At 37.3% G+C, this 21,666-nt stretch overlaps 1 protein-coding gene across 3 annotated transcripts in view; it reads right to left on the minus strand.

Annotated features, from left to right (window-relative positions):
• The window catches only part of KLHL28 (kelch-like family member 28), a 39,514-nt gene that overhangs the window by 10,150 nt on the left and 7,698 nt on the right, over positions 1 to 21,666 (minus strand). For 2 of the 3 annotated variants that reach the window (XM_011996234.1, XM_011996233.1), the window contains exons 2-3: positions 11,430 to 12,328; positions 280 to 723 (exon numbers count right to left, since the gene is read on the minus strand). In XM_011996234.1, coding sequence (XP_011851624.1) covers positions 280 to 723; positions 11,430 to 12,328 — 1,343 coding nt within the window. Of the gene's footprint in view, positions 1 to 279; positions 724 to 11,429; positions 12,329 to 20,050; positions 20,138 to 21,666 lie in introns of all 3 variants that reach the window. The other variant, XM_011996235.1, reaches the window with a different exon arrangement.

The raw sequence follows: 21,666 nt of genomic DNA on the forward strand, positions 1-21,666 counted from the left end.
GGCCTCCCAAAGTGCTGGGATTACAGGCTTGAGCCACCGCGCCCGGCCATCTAGTCCATTTATACTGAATGAATGTAAAATTTAATGAGAGGGATTTGATTGTTAGGTTTGTATTAAATTCCCATTTAAAACAATTACAATTATATCCATGGAGCAGATTAAGTTTCCCAAATGCCGGAAGTTCATTCATACACACAAATTGTTTAAACTCAGAAATTATTGCTAATGAGACTTTTAAAAATCCACAAACATATACGATTTAATTATTAAGTTAAATACCTGTTCATGTGGGCAGGACCATATCCACCAATGGCATATATCATTCCATCCAATACAGCTGCAGCAAAACAACTTCTTGTTGTAGTCATTGGTGCCACAGGTTGCCATTTTCTTATTTTGGGAATGTACTTCTCTACAGATTGTAAATAAGATTGTCCGTCATAACCACCTAAGGCATAAAGTTCTCCTGCAAGTACTACTACTCCAAGAGTACTTCGGCTTTCATTCATTCTCTCTAGAGAAGTCCAAGTATTTGTATCAGGATTCCAGCATTCTACTGAATTTTCATGTTTTCTGATAGTGACACCAGGACGCACATTAGTTTCAATACCACCTATAACATACACTTTTTGGTCTAAAACGCATATTCCAAATTCATAGCGAGGAATGTTTAGGGGTGCCAAACCAATCCAAGAGTCATTCTGAGGAAAGTACATCTCCACACTAAAGAATAAGCAGAAAAAAATTAAAATTTAAAAACCAAATTTTTAATCTTATTAGTAATCAGGGACACAAAAATTAAAACCACAATAAACCATGACACACCTTCCAAAGTGGCAAAAAATGTAAAGTCAGATAATAATTGTTGGCAAGAATGTGTAGCAAGAAATGCATACTCCTTTGGTGAGACTGCAAACTTGTATAAATTACTCTGGAAAACAATTTTACATTATCTAAAAAAGTTGAAGATACATGTGTCCTGACTCAGTAATTACATTCCTATGTATCTACTCTCCTGAATGTCTATTATAATTTTGCATCTAGACACATATACACAAATGTTCATAGAAGCACAACACAATCATCCACCAAAAGGAGAATGGTTAAAGTGTACTTATGTGTCCTGTCTGAGGAACTCTACTGATGAGAAAGGCATGCATACATATATGTCCAAGAGTGTTTACTGCAGTATTATTTGTAACAGCTCCAAAGTGGAAACAATTCAAATGTTCATCCACTATAGAGTGGATAAATTGTGCCATATCATACAAGAGAATACTATATGACAACGAAAGGAACAAACTATAGCTACATGTCTCTCGGGGACTCTTATACACATAATGTTGAGACAAAAAAGTCAAATTTAAAACGATATTAACTAAGTTCAAAAACAGGTAAAACAAATCTCTGGATTAGGAATGAGGATAGTGGTCACCTTTGGAGAGGACAAGAAGGGAGCTCAAGGGTGGCTTTTGAGTGTTGCTCATACTCTGTTTCTTGAACTGGTTTGTAATGTTTACTTTGTGGTAATTCACTGAGCTTACATTTGGGATTTGTACATTTTTCTCTGTGCGTGTAACACTTTAATACTTAAAATTAAATTTTTTATTGTAGAAAGATGAAGTATATTATGCTTATACAATATATAACATATAAATTAAGTGAACCATTTCCTCATGCAATGTCACAGATGAATTTCACAAACATTGTTCAGTTAAAAAAAATCTGTGAATAATATATATTACTGCACTTATATTAAAATGTGTAAAACATAACAATATATTAGGGCACATTTAATATGTGGCAAAATTATAATGAAAAACAAGGAAACAGTTCACAAAAATTCAGGACAGTGGATACTTGTGGAGGAAGGGAGATGGTAGCAAGGAGGGGCACAGGGGGACTTCAGAAGTATTGTTAATAGTCTGTGAAGCTGGTTGATAGGTACTCGAGTATTTATTCTTGATACCCTGCACCCATATACTATATAATCTTTTGCATATACATATATATCTTTACCCCCCCCAAAACCTGGGAAAAAGTAGCTAATGTCCGCAAACTCAATAATGTAACAGCATAAAAAAGTCCTCCATCCAGCATAATCGAGGTATATTCATTCACTCAATAGTTACTGAATTCCTATTTAAAGTCAGTTTTTGTTATAATATTTGTTTTAAAAATGTGAAATTAATGCAATGATATATGATGGAATACTTTGACCCTAACAAGGTTTAAAAGAGAATGGGAGATAAGGAAGTGAAAACAGGGGGTATAATTTTCCAATGATTTTTTACTATAATGAGTAAAATAAGTATGAGCAGGTAGCTATCAAGTGGGGCAGAGAAAGACCATGGGGGACCCGAGGGGATTAATTTAACCTGGAAGCTTAAACCAAAATGTGTTTGCATGCTGACAGTACTGATATATATAGCACAGACGGAGAAGGTAATGACATAGGAGAGAGATAGGATAAGTGGAAAAGCAAAGTCTTTGTGTAATGGAGAGTGAATGGAATCTAGTGAATAAGAAGTAGAGAGGTGGAGGGGTTGGTCTTAGAAACAACTTGGCAGATCTGGTGTTGGGAAGATAGGCTAGTTCTCTTCTGGTTGCTTCCAACTTTTCAGTAGAATAAGAGGTAAAGGGAAGGGGTTTTGGATGTTTTTAAGAGAGCAGAAGGTGTGAGACATGAGGGAGTCAAAGAATAAACTGATTAAGGAAATGCAGAGCGTTACTGGGGAGTGCTGAAGGCCCCATGTGAGATAAGTTAAAATGGGTATGTAGGTTTCTCTAGTTATATTCTGCTGCTCAGATGCAGCCATGGCATAAGAGGACAATTGAATTTAACTAGATGAGTATGACGGAGGAACAGAAAGGCAAAGGGGCCATGGCGTATTTAAAGGAATGATGACTGTGATGTTCCTCGAATCTAAGCTGGGTAAGCTGGGAAGATAAGAACATGTGGTAGTTAAAGAGCAATCAGTTCTAACTGATTATGAGGCCAATGGATGAAGAATCCTGAAAGGGACAAAGACTCACTGGAGGGTGTGTACTGAAAGAAAGAAACTGGCAAGAAAAAACCACTGTCAAAGAGTGGAATGTGTGAACCAAGATTTTTGAATGTGTTGAAGTCACTGGTAATGACAAAGGCTGGCATCTGAAGTAGGAACAGTCTAGGACTGAGCCCTTAACCTGTGGGATATGGCTAACTCTTAAGACTTAGTGTCAGAATTGATTTTTTTTTTCTTTTTGAGACGGAGTCTTGCTCTGTCGCCCAGGCTGGAGTGCAGTGGCGCGATCTCAGCTCACCACAACCTCCGCCTCCTAGGTTCAAGTAATTCTCCTGCCTCAGCCTCCTGAGTAGCTGGGATTACAGGTGTGCACCACCATGCTTGGCTAATTTTTTTTTTTAACTTTATTAGTACAGACAGGGTTTCACCATATTGGCCAGGCCAGTCTTGAACTCCTGAACTTGTGATCTGCCTGCCTAGGCCTCCCAAAATGCTGGGATTACAATCACGATCCACTGTGCCCGGCCCAGAATTAAACTTAAATACCTGGTTGATGTCAGAGAATTGGAAAACTGGTTGGTATGAGAGTAAGACTTCTCAGTGATAGTAAGACTAAAGGTTATGATGATGGATTATCTAGAAGTTATGGATTTCTGGAGATGATTTAGCTAAATATATACAACATATAATGTCATTAGTCCTTATGGTCTTTTGACAGTATCTTAGTTCATTTTCTACTGATATAACAGAATACTACAGACTGGGTAATTTATAAAGTACAAGAGTTTATTTGGCTCAAGGTACTGGAGTCTAGGAAGTCCAAGAATATGGTGCTAGATTCTGGAAAGGGTCATCTCATGGTGGAAGACATCACATGGATAGCTAGCAAGCCTGTGCACAAGACAGAGAAAATGGCAGCTGGACTTATCCTTTTATCAAGAGCCCACTCCCGCAATAACTCAGTCCCACAATAATGATATTAACCCCTTCAAGAGGGCAGAGCCTTCAGGGTCTAGTCACCTATTAAAGGCCCCACCTCCTAATACTGTTCAATGGCAATTAAGTTTCTAACATATGAACTTTTGGGGAACACTTTCAAATCATAGAATTTTGCCCCTGGCCTTCAAAATTCGTGTCCTTCTCCCATGCAAAATATATTCATTCCATCCCAATAGCCCCAAAAGTCAACTCATTCCGGCATCAACTCAAAAGTCCAAAGTCCAGAGTCTATCTAAATCATATATGAGCGAGAGTCAAGGCATGATACATCCTCAGGCAAATTACCTTCCTGCTGTGAGCCTGTGAAATCAAAACAAGTTACTTACTTCCAAAACACAAGGTGAGAAAGGCATAGGATACATATTCTCCTTCCAAAAGGGAGAAATAGGAACACAAAGAGTAACAGGCCCCAAGTAAATCCAAAACCCAACAAGGAAAACATTAAGTCTTTATTTTATTTTTTTGAGACGGAGTCTCGCTCTGTCGCCCAGGCTGGAGTGTAGTGGCGCGATCTCGGCTCACTGCAAGCTCTGCCTCCCGGGTTCACGCCATTCTCCCGGCTCAGCCTCCTGAGTAGCTGGGACTACAGGCCCCTGCCACCACGCCCGGTTAATTTTTTGTATTTTTAGTAGAGGTGGGGTTTCACCATGTTAACCAGGATGGTCTCTATCTCGTGACCTCGTGATCTGCCCGCCTTGGCCCCCAAAGTGCTGGGATTACAGGGGTGAGCCACCGTGCCCGGCCGAAAACATTAAGTCTTAAAGCTGGTGAATAATCTCCTTCGACTCCACGTCCTACTTTCTGGATACACTGGGGCAGGAGTTGGGCCCCCAAGACCTCTGGCAGCCCTGCCCCCATGACTTTGCTGGGCTTAGCCCATGCAGGTCTCACAGGTTGGAATCTTGTGCCTACAGTTCTGACAGGCTGACGGTGCACACTACTTGCACTACAGTTCTGTGGTTTTTGGGGATGGCCCCATTCCCATGACTCCCCTAGCCATTGCCCTAGTGAGGGTGCTCTGTAGTGCTTCTGCCTCAAGACAAGTTTCTGCTTGCCCCCTGTGCTCGCTGCAACACTCTTACAGTAGCCATGCCCCCATAACTCTTGTAGTTTGCAAGCCTGTAGACTCAAAATCACATGGCCGACACCAAAGCTTACTACTTGTGCCTTCTAAAGTAGCAGCCTGAGCCACATCTGGGCCTATTTGAGCCACAGCTGGGGCAGCTACACTAGAATGTGGAGAGCAGACTCCCAAGGTGGCCATGGACAGTGAGCACATGGAGGGTGTCCCAGGCTGATCCCCCAAAACCGTTCTGCTCTCGTAGTGTTCTGAGACTACTATGGGAGGCACGGCCTTGAAGATCTTAAAATGCCTTCAGGCCTTCTCCCATTGTCTTGACTAGTACTTGGCTGCCTTGTAACCAGTCATCTCTTCAGCACACATCCCTGGTTTACTCTCCTAAAAGATACCTTTTCACTTTTTATATGGTCAAGCTGCTAATTTTCCAAGTCTTTCTGTTCCGCTTACCGTTTAATTATAAATTCCATTTTTAAATCATTCCTTTCCTCTTGCACCTTACTATATGCAGTTAAAAGCAGTCACAAAGCAGTCTGAATGTTCATCGCTCTGAAGTTCTGCATTCTATAGTCCTAGGACAATGATGTAATTCAGCAAAGGTCTTTGCTAATGTATAATAAGGATGGCCTTTACTCTCAGTTTCTGTTTGAGACCTCATCAGAATAGCTTTACTGTGCACATTTCTATCAACATTCTGATCATGTCCACTTATCTCTAAAAAGTTCCAGAATTTCCCTATGGCTCTCTTCTTCTGAGCCCTCACCAGAATCACCCTTAACATTCTATTCACAGCAATCTAGGCTTCTTCTGGACTCCTACTTAAAATTCTTCCAACCTCTACCCATTAACCAGTTCCAAAGCCACTTCCATATTTTCAGATATCTGTAAAACAATGGCCCCACTTTTTTGTGCCAGTTTTCTGCCTTCGTCCATTTTCTGCTGCTATAACAAAATACCGGATAATTTATAAAGAACAGAAGTTTATTTGGCTTTCAGTTTTGGGGGCTGTAAAGTCCAAGAGCATGATGCCTGCATCTGGGAAGGGTCATCTCATGATAGAAGACATCACATGAAGTGCAAGCAAGTATGTATGTTAGATAAAGAGAAAATGGAAGTAGGACTTACCTTCTTGTCAGGAGCCCAATCCTAAGATAACTAACCTACTCACACAATAATAGCATTAATTGCTTCATGAGAGCAGAGCCCTTATGGCCTAATAACCTTTTAAAGGCCCCATTTCTTAATATTGTTAAAACAGCAATTAAGTTTTCAAAACATGAATTTTGGAGGGACACATTTAAACTATAGCAGAGGGCAAATAATAATCAGTTCTAATAAGAGTTTCATTCTTGAGTTAGACCTGTGGTTTATAGTGTTGAGATGAGTGATGTGGCTGAATGTCCATGAACATTTAACATATTTGCACAACTATTCAAAAAATGCTTTCAATGTATTGCCATCCTTATGACTCCTTATGTGTAAGTAGAAACAATACAGTTTTCAGAGCTTCCCCAATTTTCTTTTCTTTTCTTTTTTTTTTTTTTTTGGAGACGGAGTCTTGCTCTGTCACCCAGGCTGCAGTGCAGTGGTGCAATCTCAGCTCACTGCAGAGCTTCCCCATTTTTCTTAAGCTACCTACCCAATCTCCACTTTCTTCTCTTGCAGGCCTCTTTTCTTAATTAAAGAAAACTGAAACCACTGGACAAGTGCTGTTTTAAACCCTTGCTTTCACCCCTCCCCCAGTCAGTAAACCTCAATTGTCTTGAGGCATAAAGAGTCTCTCTCTCTCCTATTCACAACTTTCTGTCCTTACTTTTGATATCAATCTCTTCTATTTCCTCTAAGATCTTGCTCCATCAATAAGCATTCATCTATCTTATATCTTTACCCTATCCCTCTTTACTTATCTCTTTACTCATCTAATTATAAAAATACTTGGAAGCCTGAGGTGGGTAGATCACAAGGTCTGGAGTTCAAGACCAGCCTGACCAACATGATGAAACCTTGTTTCTACTAAAAATACAAAAATTAGCCAGGCGTGGTGGCATGTGCCTGTAATCCCAGGTACTCAGGAGGCTGAGGCAGGAGAACTGCTCGAACTCAGGAGGCGGAGGTTGCAGTGAGTTGAGATCATGCCACTGCACTCCAGCCTGGGCAACAGAGGGAGACACCTGGGCGACAGAGCAAGCCGCTGTCTCCAAACAAATAAACAAACAAAAAAACCTTGTGTCTCTCACAAAACCAAACAAAACAAAACTTCCCCTGATGCTATCAGTTACTGCCTTAACTCTCTCCTTCCTGTCTCTAGCAAGATTCTTAAAAGTCTTCATTCAGTTTATTTCCTTAGTTTGTATTCGCTTCTCAGCCCATTGTAATGTATCTACAGCATTTCTACAACTCTGCTTGAAATTACCCACCAAGGCCGGGCACAGTGGCTCACGCCTGTAATCCCAGCACTCTGGAAAGTCAAGGCGGGCGGATTACCTGAGGTCAGGGGTTCGAGACCAGCCTCAACATGGAGAAACCTCGTCTCTGCTAAAAATACAAAATTAGCCGGGCGTGGTGGTTCATGCCTGTAATCCCAGCTACTTGGGAGGCTGAGGCAAGAGAATTGCTTGAACCTGGGAGGCAGAGGTTGCGGTGAGCTGAGATCACGCCACTGCACTCCAGCCTGGGCAACAAGAGTGAAACTCTGTCTCAGAAAAAAAAAAAAAAAAGAAATTACCCACCAAAAATCATTATGTTCTCCATAATGCCAAGTTTAAAAGCCACCTTTCCATTTTTTATCTTTCTGGATCTTTCCAGTGCATTTTAAATAGCTGATCACATTCCTTCCTTCTTGACACACAAATTCCTTGGTTTTTATGACACTATTCACTTGGTTCTCCTACCGCTAAAAATGTTCCCCAGATTTTCATTCACAATCAATCCTTTTTCCTCTCTATATTTTCTCACCAGGCAAAAGGAGGAACATCTAACTGTCAATAACTCCATCAAAGACTTCATAGTTTTAATTCATACTTCTAAACTATACTATATGCTGATGACTTTCAAATTTGCAGCCCTGAACTCTTCTTTGAGCTGAGCTACCACAGATTATCCTTTACTTGGATATTTCATGGGCACTTCAAACTCAGTGTCCAAAAGTTTTCCCCTGAAAGTGGCTTCTCCTCCCATATTCTTTCTCTCTCTCTGCATATATGAACCACCCATGTAATCATCTAATCAAAAGAACTCATTCATCTTGGATTCCTCCCTCTTCCTCATCATGCCTCTCTCATATCCATTCAAACACCAAATCCTGTCAATTTACTCTCTTAAAACATTTTTAAAAATGAATGCCCCATTCTCTACTTTCACTACTTCTACCCTAATTTAGGATCTCATCATCTCTTGCCTATATTAGATAAGAGGTTCTACAATAACATCTTATTTAATCAATCTGATATTAATCCTGGCCTCTCAATTTTTCCCGTAATACAGCCAGAATGATCTAATATACAAATATGATAATTTCACTAACCTCCTTAGAATGGTTTTGCAACCCATACAAAAGTCTTTTTTTTTTTTTTAATCATGGCATACAATACCTTCTTTGACTTGGTTCAAACACCACTGCTTGACACTTCTTGGTTAGAATCCTCTACTTCTGAATACCAATCAGCTTTTAGTTTCCTGAATATCCCATAATGTATCGTGCCATTGTGTCTTTGTATATTCCCTGTGATCTTTCTTCTTTCTCTGCTTGATTCTTGCTTAGCATTCAACACTCAACTTGTACATGAAGTTCTCTACAATTTCTCTTCCCTAAATCCCCCAGATGGGATAAATGGCTGTCTTTAATGTTTCTATAAAATTATCTTGATCATTGCATAAACATTATGTATTATTTTCTATATGTCTCCTTTACTAAATTATGAACTTGTTGAAGGTCAATTATCTAGCAGTGTATCTGATGCACAGGTGTTTAATATCTTTTGTAGAGTTAAACCGAATGATCATTCAGGTTGGTTTTAATTTTTCCAGAGTTATAATAATGCTGCAATAATCAGTTCTGTGCAAATAATACTTTTAATTTTAAAAATTTTATTATGATAGATTCTATGATAAAGATTACTGTGTCTAAAGATATGAACAGGTCTTATTATTCTTCAATAATTTGTTATTTTTAATAGTTGAGAAAATAAGAGACAACTGCTCAAAAATTTTTACACTATAGGCCAGGTGTGGTGGCTTACGCCTGTAATCCCAGTACTTTGGGAGGCCAAGGCGGGCGGATCATGAGGTCAGGAGATAGAGACCATCCTGGCTAACACAGTGAAACCCCGTCTCTACTAAAAATACAAAAAATTATCTGGGTGTGGTGGCAGGCGCCTGTAGTCCCAGCTGCTCTGGAGGCTGAGGCAGCGGAATGGCCTGAACCTGGGAGGCAGAGCTTGCAGTGAGCCAAGATTGTGCCACTGCACTCCAGCCCGAGTGACAGAGGGAGACTCCATCTCAAAAAAAAAAATTTTTTTTTACACTATAAATACATATTTGGAAATTTTTGTCATAATATTTACTAATATAATTTACTTTATGCCAGTAACCAGTGAGTTTCAGAATAAGAGTTAAACAATCAATTCGTGTAGCTAACATAACTAATGTTCTATGTGTAGCTCAGTCTCAACACTACTAGTTTTAGATTACAGTCAAAATGTATTATGAGGCTGGGTGCAGTGGCTCTTCCCTGTAATCCCAGCATTCTGGGAGGCCGAGGCGAGTGGATCACCTGAGGTAAGGAGTTCGAGACCAGCCTGACCAACATGGTGAAACTCTGTTTCTACTGAAAATACAAAATTAGCGGGGCATGGTGGCACATGCCTGTAATCCCAGCTACTTGGGAGGCTGAGGCAGGAAAATCACTTGAACCTGGGAGGCGGAGGTTGCAGTGAGCTGATATTGTACCACTGCACTCCAGCCTGGACAACAACAGCCAAACTCTGTCTCAAAAAATAAAAAATAAAATAAATAAATAAATAAATAAAATGTATTATCAGACTTTTTTTTTTTTCCCCAAGACAGGGTCTCATTCTGTCACCCAGGTTAGTGTGCAATGGTGCATTCATAGCTCACTGCAACTTCAAACTCCTGGGCCTAAGCAATCCTCCCGTCTCAGCCTCTTGAGTGCCTGGGACTATAGGAGTACAACACAGTGCCCAGCTAATATTTTAAATTTTTTGTAGGGACAGGATCTCGTTATATTGCCAAGGCTTGTCTCAGACTCCTTCCTCAAGTGATCCTCCTGTATAGGCCTCCCAAAGTGCTGGGATTACAGGTATTGTGAGACTTTTTTAAAGATGCAGAATTTATCAGTTGCCATTGATGAAACATCAAGTTTCCTAATACTAGAAAGGGAAAAGCAATCTACCAAATTTTTGGAAATGGTCAGAAATCCACAGTATTAAAAAATATACATTAAACACAAAAGTTTTCATGAAGCCATCCTATCTATGAAAAAGCAAAAATAACTTCAAGCTATATTTTCAATGTATAAAAGTTAGTAGTATAATGCACCAAATTAAGGCAAACTATTACCATGGGCCAAATTTAGCCCACTAGCTATTTTTATAAATAAAGTTTTATTGGAACATATCCATGTTCATTCATTTATGTATTATCTATGGCTGCTCTCACATTACAATGGCAGAGTTAAGCAGATGCCACAAAGATTACATGGCTCACAAAGTCTAAAATATTTACTGTTTGGTCCTTTATAGAAAAAGTCTGACAATTCCTAATCTAAGTTATCGGGGGGAAAAAAAAACATACTTCTTAATGCTGTCTTTTAAAAATACTTACACTGAAGAAAACAAATTGCACTCAAAGTACATAATTTATATCAGTATCCTGTTTTTTCTCATTTCTTTGGTAGCACTTCTAATGAACTGTTTTCATTCAAACCCATTTCTGTCACCAGTTCCCTCACCACAGGTTCCTAGTTCTCTTCTTTGGTATCTTCTGATATAATTGACAATAATAATAAGTCTCTTCTGATGTGGTCTGACTCAAAGATGTAAATGGTTCCAGAAAAAAAAAAAAAAAAAGACATAAAATGGAATTAAAGTTTGTGAGTAACCAGGTGGACAAAGTGTGCACTTGGGGAGGTGGTTAATAATTGAGAGTATCGTAGAGAATGAATGACAATAAAAACAATCACGTAAGTATTTTAGGAAGAAGAAAAAAAAAACTAAAAAGAAGGAAAGAAAAGTAAAAACGAAAATCAAACTATTTTTAAACTATAGAAAATCTGCACATTTAAAAAGCATAAAAGCACCATTCATTTAGGAAAGCCTTCTATTTACCTATCCAAACAGGCAAAGAGTCCAGATTTCCCTCCTACTGCACAAAGTACTTTGGGAGCACAGCGAGGTCGTGTCATCAAGACTGTCTGATGAGAGAGTCTATGTTCAGGCATAAAGTGATACTTTAGGGCTTCATTCAAAAGATGTTTACAAGTACGATCATCACGAATAAGATGATTTGCTTCATATAGTCTAGTGAGAAACTTAACGCTCAACAATGGTAATCGTACACTGTTTAGTAACTGTGCTAAGTATTTCTGGCGTTCTTGTACATCATACTTGATCCAAGACTCTAATGCATAAAAAACAGTCTCTTCGGTAGCTACATTCAAACAGTCATTGGAAACAATTTCATCCAAGTCAGCATGTGTAAGCTCAAAAAACTCTTCAGTCTGGCAAACAGCTTCAAAATTCTGGCATATGTATTTAGTGGCTGCCAAATAAAGGTCATGGCAACCATACGTTTCTGCAAAACGAGAAATTCCAATACAATTACCAGGATCAAGTTGGCTTTCAAGAAATGCACAACATTCTTTCAGGACAAGTTTTATCTGGAGTAGGTTTGCTGCTGGCAGAAGAGATTCAACTGTGTCCTGAGAAATAAAAACAGTCCCTGTATAGGCATACTCCACAATGGCCTGGAGAGCAGTTTCATCAATGCATTGAAACTCAACCTCACTGTTCTCTTTTTCAGAAAGGTTTCCAGTGAACATAGCTTTGAAATACGGGCTGACGCTGGCAAGTACCACTTTGTGAGCATGGATTTTAACATCACCTACTCGAAGAATGATGTCACAGAGTTCGTGATGTTGGCGAAGAAGATTCAAGCCCTGCAGAAGTTGTTCAGAATGCAAGTGGGTTAAGTTAGCAAGCATGTAGGTCGGGGATGTGTGGTCCATCTACAGAAAAATAAAAAAGCATAGACAGTTATTTCAAAGTAATCTTGTCAATAACACTGCTTTTCAAATAGTACAGAATAATCAGATTTGTAATTCATTTGCCTGTTCCTTGGTTTTTAAATACTTCATAGTAAATACTAGAACTAGAGGCTTTCAGAGTTAGAAGGGATTTAACCATCATATAATTCAACCTATTTATTATAGATATTAGGAAATGGAAGCCCAAAAGGTTACATGAGATGCCCCAAACCATAAAAATCTCTGACAATGGACTTTTGGATCAAAACTCTACCAACTTTTTCATTTTGTTTCCCTTGCATTAAATTCAAGTCTGAGCTATCACTGAAATAAAATGAAAATATGAGGGGAAAAAATTGCTTAAAGTAAAATTATATGTAGAACAAACAACACTATTTGCCAACCAACAGATGCTTTAATTGGACAGAAATTTCATGTTAACACACTTTACCCAAAATTCCAATAATTGCTTTGATAGAGGGTGCTGAATTTAATGAAGGTACCATTACCACCAATTAATTTAATTAATTATGAACAGAATACAAAGTTCCATAATGAGGGCAATAAGGCTCACTTACTGATCTATATATACCATACCCACTCAACTTTTTTTTTTTTTTTTTTTGACGAAATCTCACTCTGTCGCCCAGGCTGGAGTCCAGGGGCACGATCTTGGCTTACTGCAACCCCCGCCTCCCAGGTTCAAGCAATTCTCCTGCCTCAGCCTCCCAAGTGGCTGGGATTACAGGCACCTGCTAACACGCCTGGCTAATTTTTATATTTTTAGTAGAGACGAGGTTTCACCATGTTGGCTAGGCTGGTCTCAAACTCCCAACCTCAAGTGATCCACCTGCCTCAGCTTCTCAAAGTGCTGGGATTACAGGTATGAGCCACCGCACCTGGCCTCAACTCTTGATCATTAATTCAGATCATGCCCACTCAATCTACTTGCCACTTTGTGCTTCTGGAAGATGAAAAAGAATAAAAATAGCAGGGAAGAAAAAGGATGAGAAAGAAAAGAAAGTGGAGAGACAATAAAGACTATGGTAGGCAGAATAATGGCTCCCCAAATGACATTTACATCCCTATCCCTGGAACCTGTAAATATTACTTTATATGGCAAAAAGGGACTCTGGAAAGGATTCAAAATTTTGAGATGGGGAGATGATCCTGGATTATCTAAGTAGGTCCAAAATGCAATCAACATGTACCTTTTAAGAAGGCAGAAGGAGACGTGACACAGACAGAAGAGGAGGTCATGTGACTAAAGAGGCAGAGACTGGAGTGCTGCAGTCACAAACCAAGGACTGCTGGCAGTCACCAGAAGCTAGAAGAGGCAAGAACAGATTCTCCCGTAGAGCTTCTGGGAGGAGCATGGTCCTGCCACCTTAATTTTAGCCCACTGACACTAATTTCAGACTTCTGGCATCCAAAACTGTGAGAGAATACATTTCTTTTGTTTTAAGCAACTGAGTTTGTGTAATTTGTTACAGCAACCTTAAGAATTAATACATGAATATTTCAGAATGGACTGTAGCAGTTGCTTTGATGAGACAAAAGGAATACAGGACACGTACATAATATAAGCTGTTTTCTTCCTGTCTCATTCACATTTCAATCACAAGTTATGGCAATAACAAAAAAGTACATTTGGTTTCCATCTTAAAACCATCAATTCCATCAATTTAAACATTTTGAACACTATTGAGAGAGTAAAGAACTTCATTCTTGTACATTTTTAAGTGGAAAAAATCCAACTCTTGAAATTTTTATCTTCATCAAGTACGTAGTTGTTTCATACTTATTTCACACTGAATTTTAAGTCAGTTAATATGGCCACTTTACAGCTGATAACAGCCTCTACTGCTGATCTCTGCAAATAATCTCATACCTATCTGCCAGAAAAATTCTCAAATGTTATTGCAGTCATGGTATAAACAAGTCCCAAGAAGCTTCTGGGTCTTCCAGTAGGTGCTCTTTTTCCAGAACATAATACATACTAGTAAGAAGATGGCAATCAGGAGGCATAAGTTTAGATCTGTACACCTTCTGTTAGTTACTCCAGTGTTCACGTTTTTAAACTATGTAACTTCTTTTAGCCTCAGTTTTATGAAAAAGTTAAAATCTAGACTTAAAAGTGAAGAATGAATAACAGGAAAGGCAAGTCGATAGAAAAAATAGGTAATGGGGTTAAGAAAGCAGTCCTTGTTAACTTTACCTTCTCAATCTTTGTTTTCCTTATTTGCAGAATGAGATCATAACAATACCTGTACTTTATTATTCAGTTATTAATGTAGCTGAGGTTTTTGAGGATCAAATCAGACAATGTACATAAAAACATGATAAACTATAAGAATAAGTGATATTGTACTACAGTAGTACTATGGTAGTAGTGAGGCAATAGAGATAAAACAAGATCAGTGAAGAACACAGACTTTGGAAATATAAGGTAATGAGTTTTAGTCCCATCTGGATCTTGAATTGTATTATTAGGGGGAATAACAGGTACCAGCCTTTCTTAATCTAAGTACTAATTGTTTGATTCATAAAATATGAATACCCCACTTATCTCAGAAGTTTAACTGAAAGTGATTCTCTAAATTATAAAGTTCTACACAATATACAGCTTGAGGTGTTAAGAATATAGTATTTACGCCTCACTGTACTAAACTGCCGCTTCCCAATATCCCCACTTTCACTAATTCCCATTCTTTCCCACGATGACCTTTTACTCTTATGATGCTCATGTAATGACTATAGCTCTATATAAAACTTGCTATCTTCCAAATATTTTCTTACCACACGTTAGATTTTGTCTATAACCTTTCTCCTCTCATCTTCCTTTCCTCCAGTTCAAATTCTCAAAACTGAAGATCAAAAATTAACTTTACCTGGATGTCTATAAGCATTTATTTACTATATTCCTTTCATTTACTAATTTACTATATTCCATTTATTTACTAATTCCTGCAATTAGTTCAACTATATGAGTTGCTCTGTAAAACATACTCCCTTCAACTCTCATTTTCTGATTTAACAAGGAGAATGGTAGACTAAAAAGTGAAGGATGAACAACAGAAAAGGAAAATGTATGAGAAAAATAAGAGAAGGGATTGAAAAAGGAGACCTAGTCACTTTGTAAATTCATCTCTCTCTCTCTCAGACTAAACAATTATGTTTCAAGATATTTAAAAGAGCCTGAAAATGAGATTCTTGAATCATTACCAATGCCACAGGACTGAAGACTATTTTCAAAAATAAGACAGTAAATTCTACAATATGGTAAGATTTCTGTTAATTTCAGATAACATTCTAAAATAAATTATTAAAGATTTGACTTGTGAATACCAATAAGAAGATGGAGAGATCTTTAGGATTAGGACATATGAGCTAAAAATAATAAGATATGTTACAGACTAGGTTTGTTTCTTTTTAAAAATGTATTTAGAAGACTTGTAGATCAGAAAAGTAAACTTGATATTTAACTAGATATTAGTAAATAATTTTATAATGCCCTTCATGATGTTTCAAAGAACAAAACTAAAAAATATATAAGCTAGTTCAGTTAGCTAAATTAGCAACTGGTGGAACAAATACCCCCCATTAAATATACTACTTAATGGAATGAGGCCTGGAGGGATGTTCCTAGTGGTATTCTATAAGGCCAAGATGAAGATGTTTAAGTCCTGAACTTTGAAGATGACCTGAAGCTGCAAAGGACAGCAAAAGCATTGACTAACACAATAAGGATCCTGAAAGACCTGATATCTAATAACAAGAAATTTAAAAGGGATAAACGTAAAAATTCTATAGCGGATTCCAAACCAACTACCCAAAGTATAGAATAAGAGAGAAAAGACTCATCTGTAGGATGTGTTTAACAGGTTTAGGGATTTCAATTGCAGTACTATTTTAACACCATAAACTTATGTGGTTTTAAGCTGCATTAACAGAACTATAATAGACAGAAATACAGAGGAGAAATTTTTGCTTCGCTCTGCAAATGTCAGTCCATATCTGTAGTACAGATTTTGGGTATCATCCTTTGAAAGGGATCTAAACAAACTGTAACACCTGATGAAGAGAAGAAATTCAAATCAGGTCTTACAGGTAATGGAACTGAGGTACTGAGTCTGGGAAAAAAGGAGGTCTGAGTCATCACACGAAAAACCAAGGAATGAAAGTTACTCAACAACAACAGGAATAACAATTATAATATAGGGTTGTTTTGAGGATTAAATGAGTTTATACATAAAAAAGGGCTCAGAATAGTGCCTATCACTTAGTAGGCTCCTAATAAATATGACTTATTACTAGTAAATTTTTTGAGTTGTCCCTTGAGAGGTATTCAACTTTCTTTGTTGCACTACCTCTCACTATTAGGTAAGAAATCCACTCTGTCTTCTCTGATACCTTGGGCAACAACAAGTATCACAGAATTGTTGATTCTCAAATTAACGTTATGAATTATTGACTAGATTCATTTTTAATATAAGTAGGAATCACATAGTGATAGATCCTATATTACTAACCTAATTTTTGTGTACCCAATTCAAAACTGGTAAGTTACCATCAACATATGACATGCATGCATGACACAATATAGGTCTGTAAATACACATATTCATATATGTACACACACAACACATGAATATACATACATGCATATATTTGTATGATACGCAGTATAGTTTTAAGAGACTGGGCTTTCGTATCAGGTTTCCCAGGTTACAGTACAATGGTATGTACTGTTTAACAGCTATGTGACCTTGGGAAACTCAGTCAAAAGTCTCAATTTTCCCACTTGTAAAAAAGCAGACAAAAGTGTATAAAAAGTAGTTGTAAATATGCCTTTCTATGTGCTGGTACATAAGCACTCAATAATTGGTAGATGTGATTTATTTTTATTGTTCATCAACCTTAAAAAAGCTTGGTTATTGCCAACTATATCCATGAAACGCCTTTCCTTCCATGCATAACAAAAAAGGAAGCAAGTTTGCTTACTGTCCAGGGAACAAATACCTACCAAAGCCAGGCCAAAGCCTCATTAATTCTATCAGTAAAGAGACATATAAGCCATTTTAAAATTTAGATGGCTTATTAGATTTAGATAGTTTATTACTTAGAGAGTGAACAGAAGATTAGCCGCAGAGTAAACTCCTGGATCCTTGTCCTGCACATCAAAAATGGTAACACAAAAAAGGGGCTGGCCCAGTGTAAACTATGGCTAAGCAGTTTTCTATTCTGTAGCTCTATTCTAAGGGTGTGGGGTGGGGTCAAAAGTCTAATACCTAATCACAACCAGGGAAGTGAAGAGAAACTGTCTCATGACACACTTCTAGGGGAAATAGAGAGGTGAGTGGGAAATTGGGAGATGACCTCATAGCAGCTCCTTAGAGGCCTCTCACCCTCTCATATTCCAGGAGAATCACAAGGTGTGTCAAGCCACAGATAAGCTTCAGTCCTGAGGTCCAAGTCTTTGCCTATATAGATACAGGCAAGGTGACCAGAGTACCATGACAAAGTTGTTTCCCTACACTTATGCCCCTAAAATACTTCTTTATCTCACTTTCCTAGATCTATGTTGTTAAAACCTTTTAAATATTTTCTGACCATTCCAATTAGTGAGTAAAACATTCTTTTCATTTGAATCAGCAATGGTTCATTTTACTTCATAATAATATAAATTATCAAAGTGTTTAAAATGGGCCAAAGAAAAGGCACTGATAAAGGTAATTTCATAAAAAAAAGCCTATGCATATGTTTATAATTATATTAGATGCAAATGACATACTTTCATTCCTTGTAAGAAGTACTGAGAATAAAGTGTAATTTTAAAAATTATAGTTTTAATGCTTAATCAAAACAATGTCAACTAGTAACTTCAACAAGGCAAGATAAAAATAGGGAACATCTTAAAATGAATTACACTAGCAGTTTGCCATAACATAATTCTTTTACTTTGTTTTGTTTTTGTTTTTAAGACAAGGTCTCATTCCTGTTGCCTAGGCTGGGGTGCAGGGGCAAGATCTTAGTTTACTCACTGCAGCCTTGACCTCCTGGGCTCAGGTGACTGTCCCACTTCAGCCTCCCAAGTAGTTGGGACTACACGCACACACCACCACGCCCGGCTAGTTTTTGCATTTTTTTGTAGAGAAGGAGTTTCACCATGTTGCCTGGGCTAGTCTTGAACTCCTGGACTCAAAGGATCACCCATCCTGGCCTCTTAAAGTGCTGGGATTACAGCTGTGAGCCACTGAGCCTGGCCAAATTAATTCTTAAAATTTTTAATTTGGCCCCTTTCCTCTCTCAAAAAATAGGACTTCAGAAAAATGCGCAGAACTCTAACATTTTCAAATACAATGTTTTTAAAACAGTGATTTTCAAAATATGATTCTTGTACCAAGAGCATTAGCAACATTTGGGAACCTGCTAGAAATGTAAATTCTTGAGCCCCATCACAGTTGTAAGCAATCAGAAACTACAGAGATCATTGGGGTTGCAGGAAATGGACAAACTGTGTTTTAAGTCCTCCAGGTTATTCTTAGGCAAAAGTTCCAGAACCAGTTAAAATATTTATAGCTCAAGTTTAATAGCTTAAAAATTACTGAAAATTATTTCTAAGAAATATTTAAAATAAATTTTTTTTAGAGACAGGGTCTCACTATGTTGCCCAGGCTGGAGTGCAATGGATATTCAGAGGCATGATCATGGCGCAATACAACCTCAAACTCCTAGGCTCAAGTGATCCACCTGCCTCAGCCTCATCAGTAGCTGGGACTACACCACTGTGTTTGACTCAAAAACTATAATGCCTTCAAAATTATAAATGACAACTGTAACTATACTTGGTTCTCAGCTATCTACCCATAAATGGCTAAAAAACTAATTCAAAGAAGCAATACTTTCCAATCTTCAAAGCCCCACATTTGTCAAACAGTTTTACACTGGCAGTTTCATTTACCTCAGTAACCACTTTGCGTAAAAGGAAGTGTATGTACCATAAAAAACAGGAAAGAACAGTGAGTAAAAGTATTAATTTTAGAGTTGGAGACACTTGGATTTAAGTCTACATTTTGCTACTTAATAGCTGGGCTATTTGATACTTGGGCAAACTACTTATCCTTAGCTTAAACATTCTTATTTGTAAAATTTGTTGTGGATTAATAGGATTAAATGAGAAGTATGTAAGGAAAAACAGATCAATGGAGAGCAGAAAATATAAAAGTAGATCATTTGATATGCAGGTTTAGTATATGATAAAAGTGGCATCCCAGCAAGGGAAAATAGAAACGTTTAAATGTGTTGAGATAACAGAATGGCCATATGGAAACAGGTAAAACTAGATTTCTGCTACATACCTACACCAACAGGATAAATTCCAAATGAATCAGAGGTATACATATGAAAAATGTAATTATATAAATATTAGAATGAAATGGGGGTGAAAACATGTTGAAATTTAGTCCCCAATGCGGTAGTATTGAGAAGAAGGGGTTTTAAGAAGTGATTGGCAGAGTCCTTATGAATGGATTGATCCACTTACAGATTAATGAATTAATATGTTAGCAAATTAAAGGGGATTTATCACAGGAGTGGGACCAGAGGCTTTATAAAAAGAAGAGAGAGAGCTAAGCTAGCACACTCACAGCCCCCTCACCATGTGAGGCCCTGTGCTGCCTTGGGACTCTGCAGAGTTCCTACCAGCAAGAAGGCTCCCACCAGATGCAGCCCCAAGAAAGCTCGCACCAGATGTGGCCCCCTTGACCTTGGACTTCTCAGCCTCCATAACTGTAAGAAATAAATTCCTTATATTTATAAATTACCCAGTTTCAGATATTCTGTTACAAGTAACAGAAAACAAACTAAGACAACCTGAGATTAGGGAACAGTTTCCTAACTTTGAAACAAAATCCATAAGACATTGGTGAAAAAATAGGTAAAACTGACTACATTTTAAAAACTTAGAATAAAGAAATCATAAGTAAAAATATAAATGAGACTGGGAAAAATATTTGTAGCATATGTAAAATTTTTATCAGTAATTATAAAATATTTCTAAAACTCTCTAGCCCTATAGGAAAAATTGGTTAAAGAAATGAACAGATATTTGTTAAAAACATAAATGGTTTTCACCATACAAAAATTGCTCGACTTCACTTAAAATCAAATACATTAATACATAGAGTTAACAATTTTCTCTTGACAGCATACTCTGTTGGTGAGGATGTGAGAAACAGGAAATCTCACTCATTGCTGTGGGAATAGAAAACGATACAAAACCTCTGGAGGTAAATCTGTCAAAATCTAGCAAAATTACATTTGGATTTATCCTTTGACCCAACAACCCTACTTCTAAGAATCTATCCAAAAATTACACTGGCAAAAATGTATAAAGACACATTCATAAGGCTAATAATAATTGCAGGTCTATTTATAAAAACAAAAGAATATACTCATGTTTCTTATTCCTCATATTTGAGAGACCAAAAGGCAACTGACCAAGAATTTTAAAACAACTCTCATGTCCAGCAACGAAAGAATGGTTGTGAAAACTATAGAGCATCCACACAGTGGAGTACTATACAGCAATGAAAAGGAACGGGGAATCTCTGTATGGAATACTCTGCAGTGATCTCCCTGATCTAAGCAAAGTATGTTTAGTGTGTCACCATTTATCTATGAAAGGGAAGATTACAAATATAATCATTTCTATTAAAAAATAGAAATAAAAAAAGAAAATTTCTAATAAAAAAAGTACATACAATATGTACTTTTAAAAGTTACCTACAAGAGGAGGTATGGAATAAACTAGAGAAGGTAGAGATAGAAGGTAGACATCTTTGAATATACTCTGTTTTATAGATTTGATTGTGGAATCAGAAAAGTATTTTACATAATTATAAAGCACAATTAAATCTTAAAAACATGATCCATAAGAAATTTGAAAATACAAAGGAAGAAAATATGTACCTAGATAGTGGCCTTACCATACCATTCCAAATAACTTTAAAACAGTAATCTGATAGTCTCTATTGCAATATGCCCTAAAATATACATCTTACGCTGTTTTCAGTAATTGCATTGTTGATGAGGACACTGTTTATTTGTATTGTGACACTGTTAATGTGTGCATTGTGTTATAAAGCAAATGAGTAATGATATGATATTCTATCAACCCTAGGGTCACTGTGATCTAGGATTCTTGGTATGGGAAAAAGAAGATAAAGATATAACACTAAGATGTTAATTAAATGTATGTATATAAATAACAGTAAATATTCATAATACATAATTTCTATATAATTTATAATATATAA

This window comes from Mandrillus leucophaeus, unplaced genomic scaffold, assembly GCF_000951045.1.
Source record: "Mandrillus leucophaeus isolate KB7577 unplaced genomic scaffold, Mleu.le_1.0 Scaffold505, whole genome shotgun sequence".
NCBI classification, from domain to species: Eukaryota; Metazoa; Chordata; class Mammalia; order Primates; family Cercopithecidae; genus Mandrillus; species Mandrillus leucophaeus.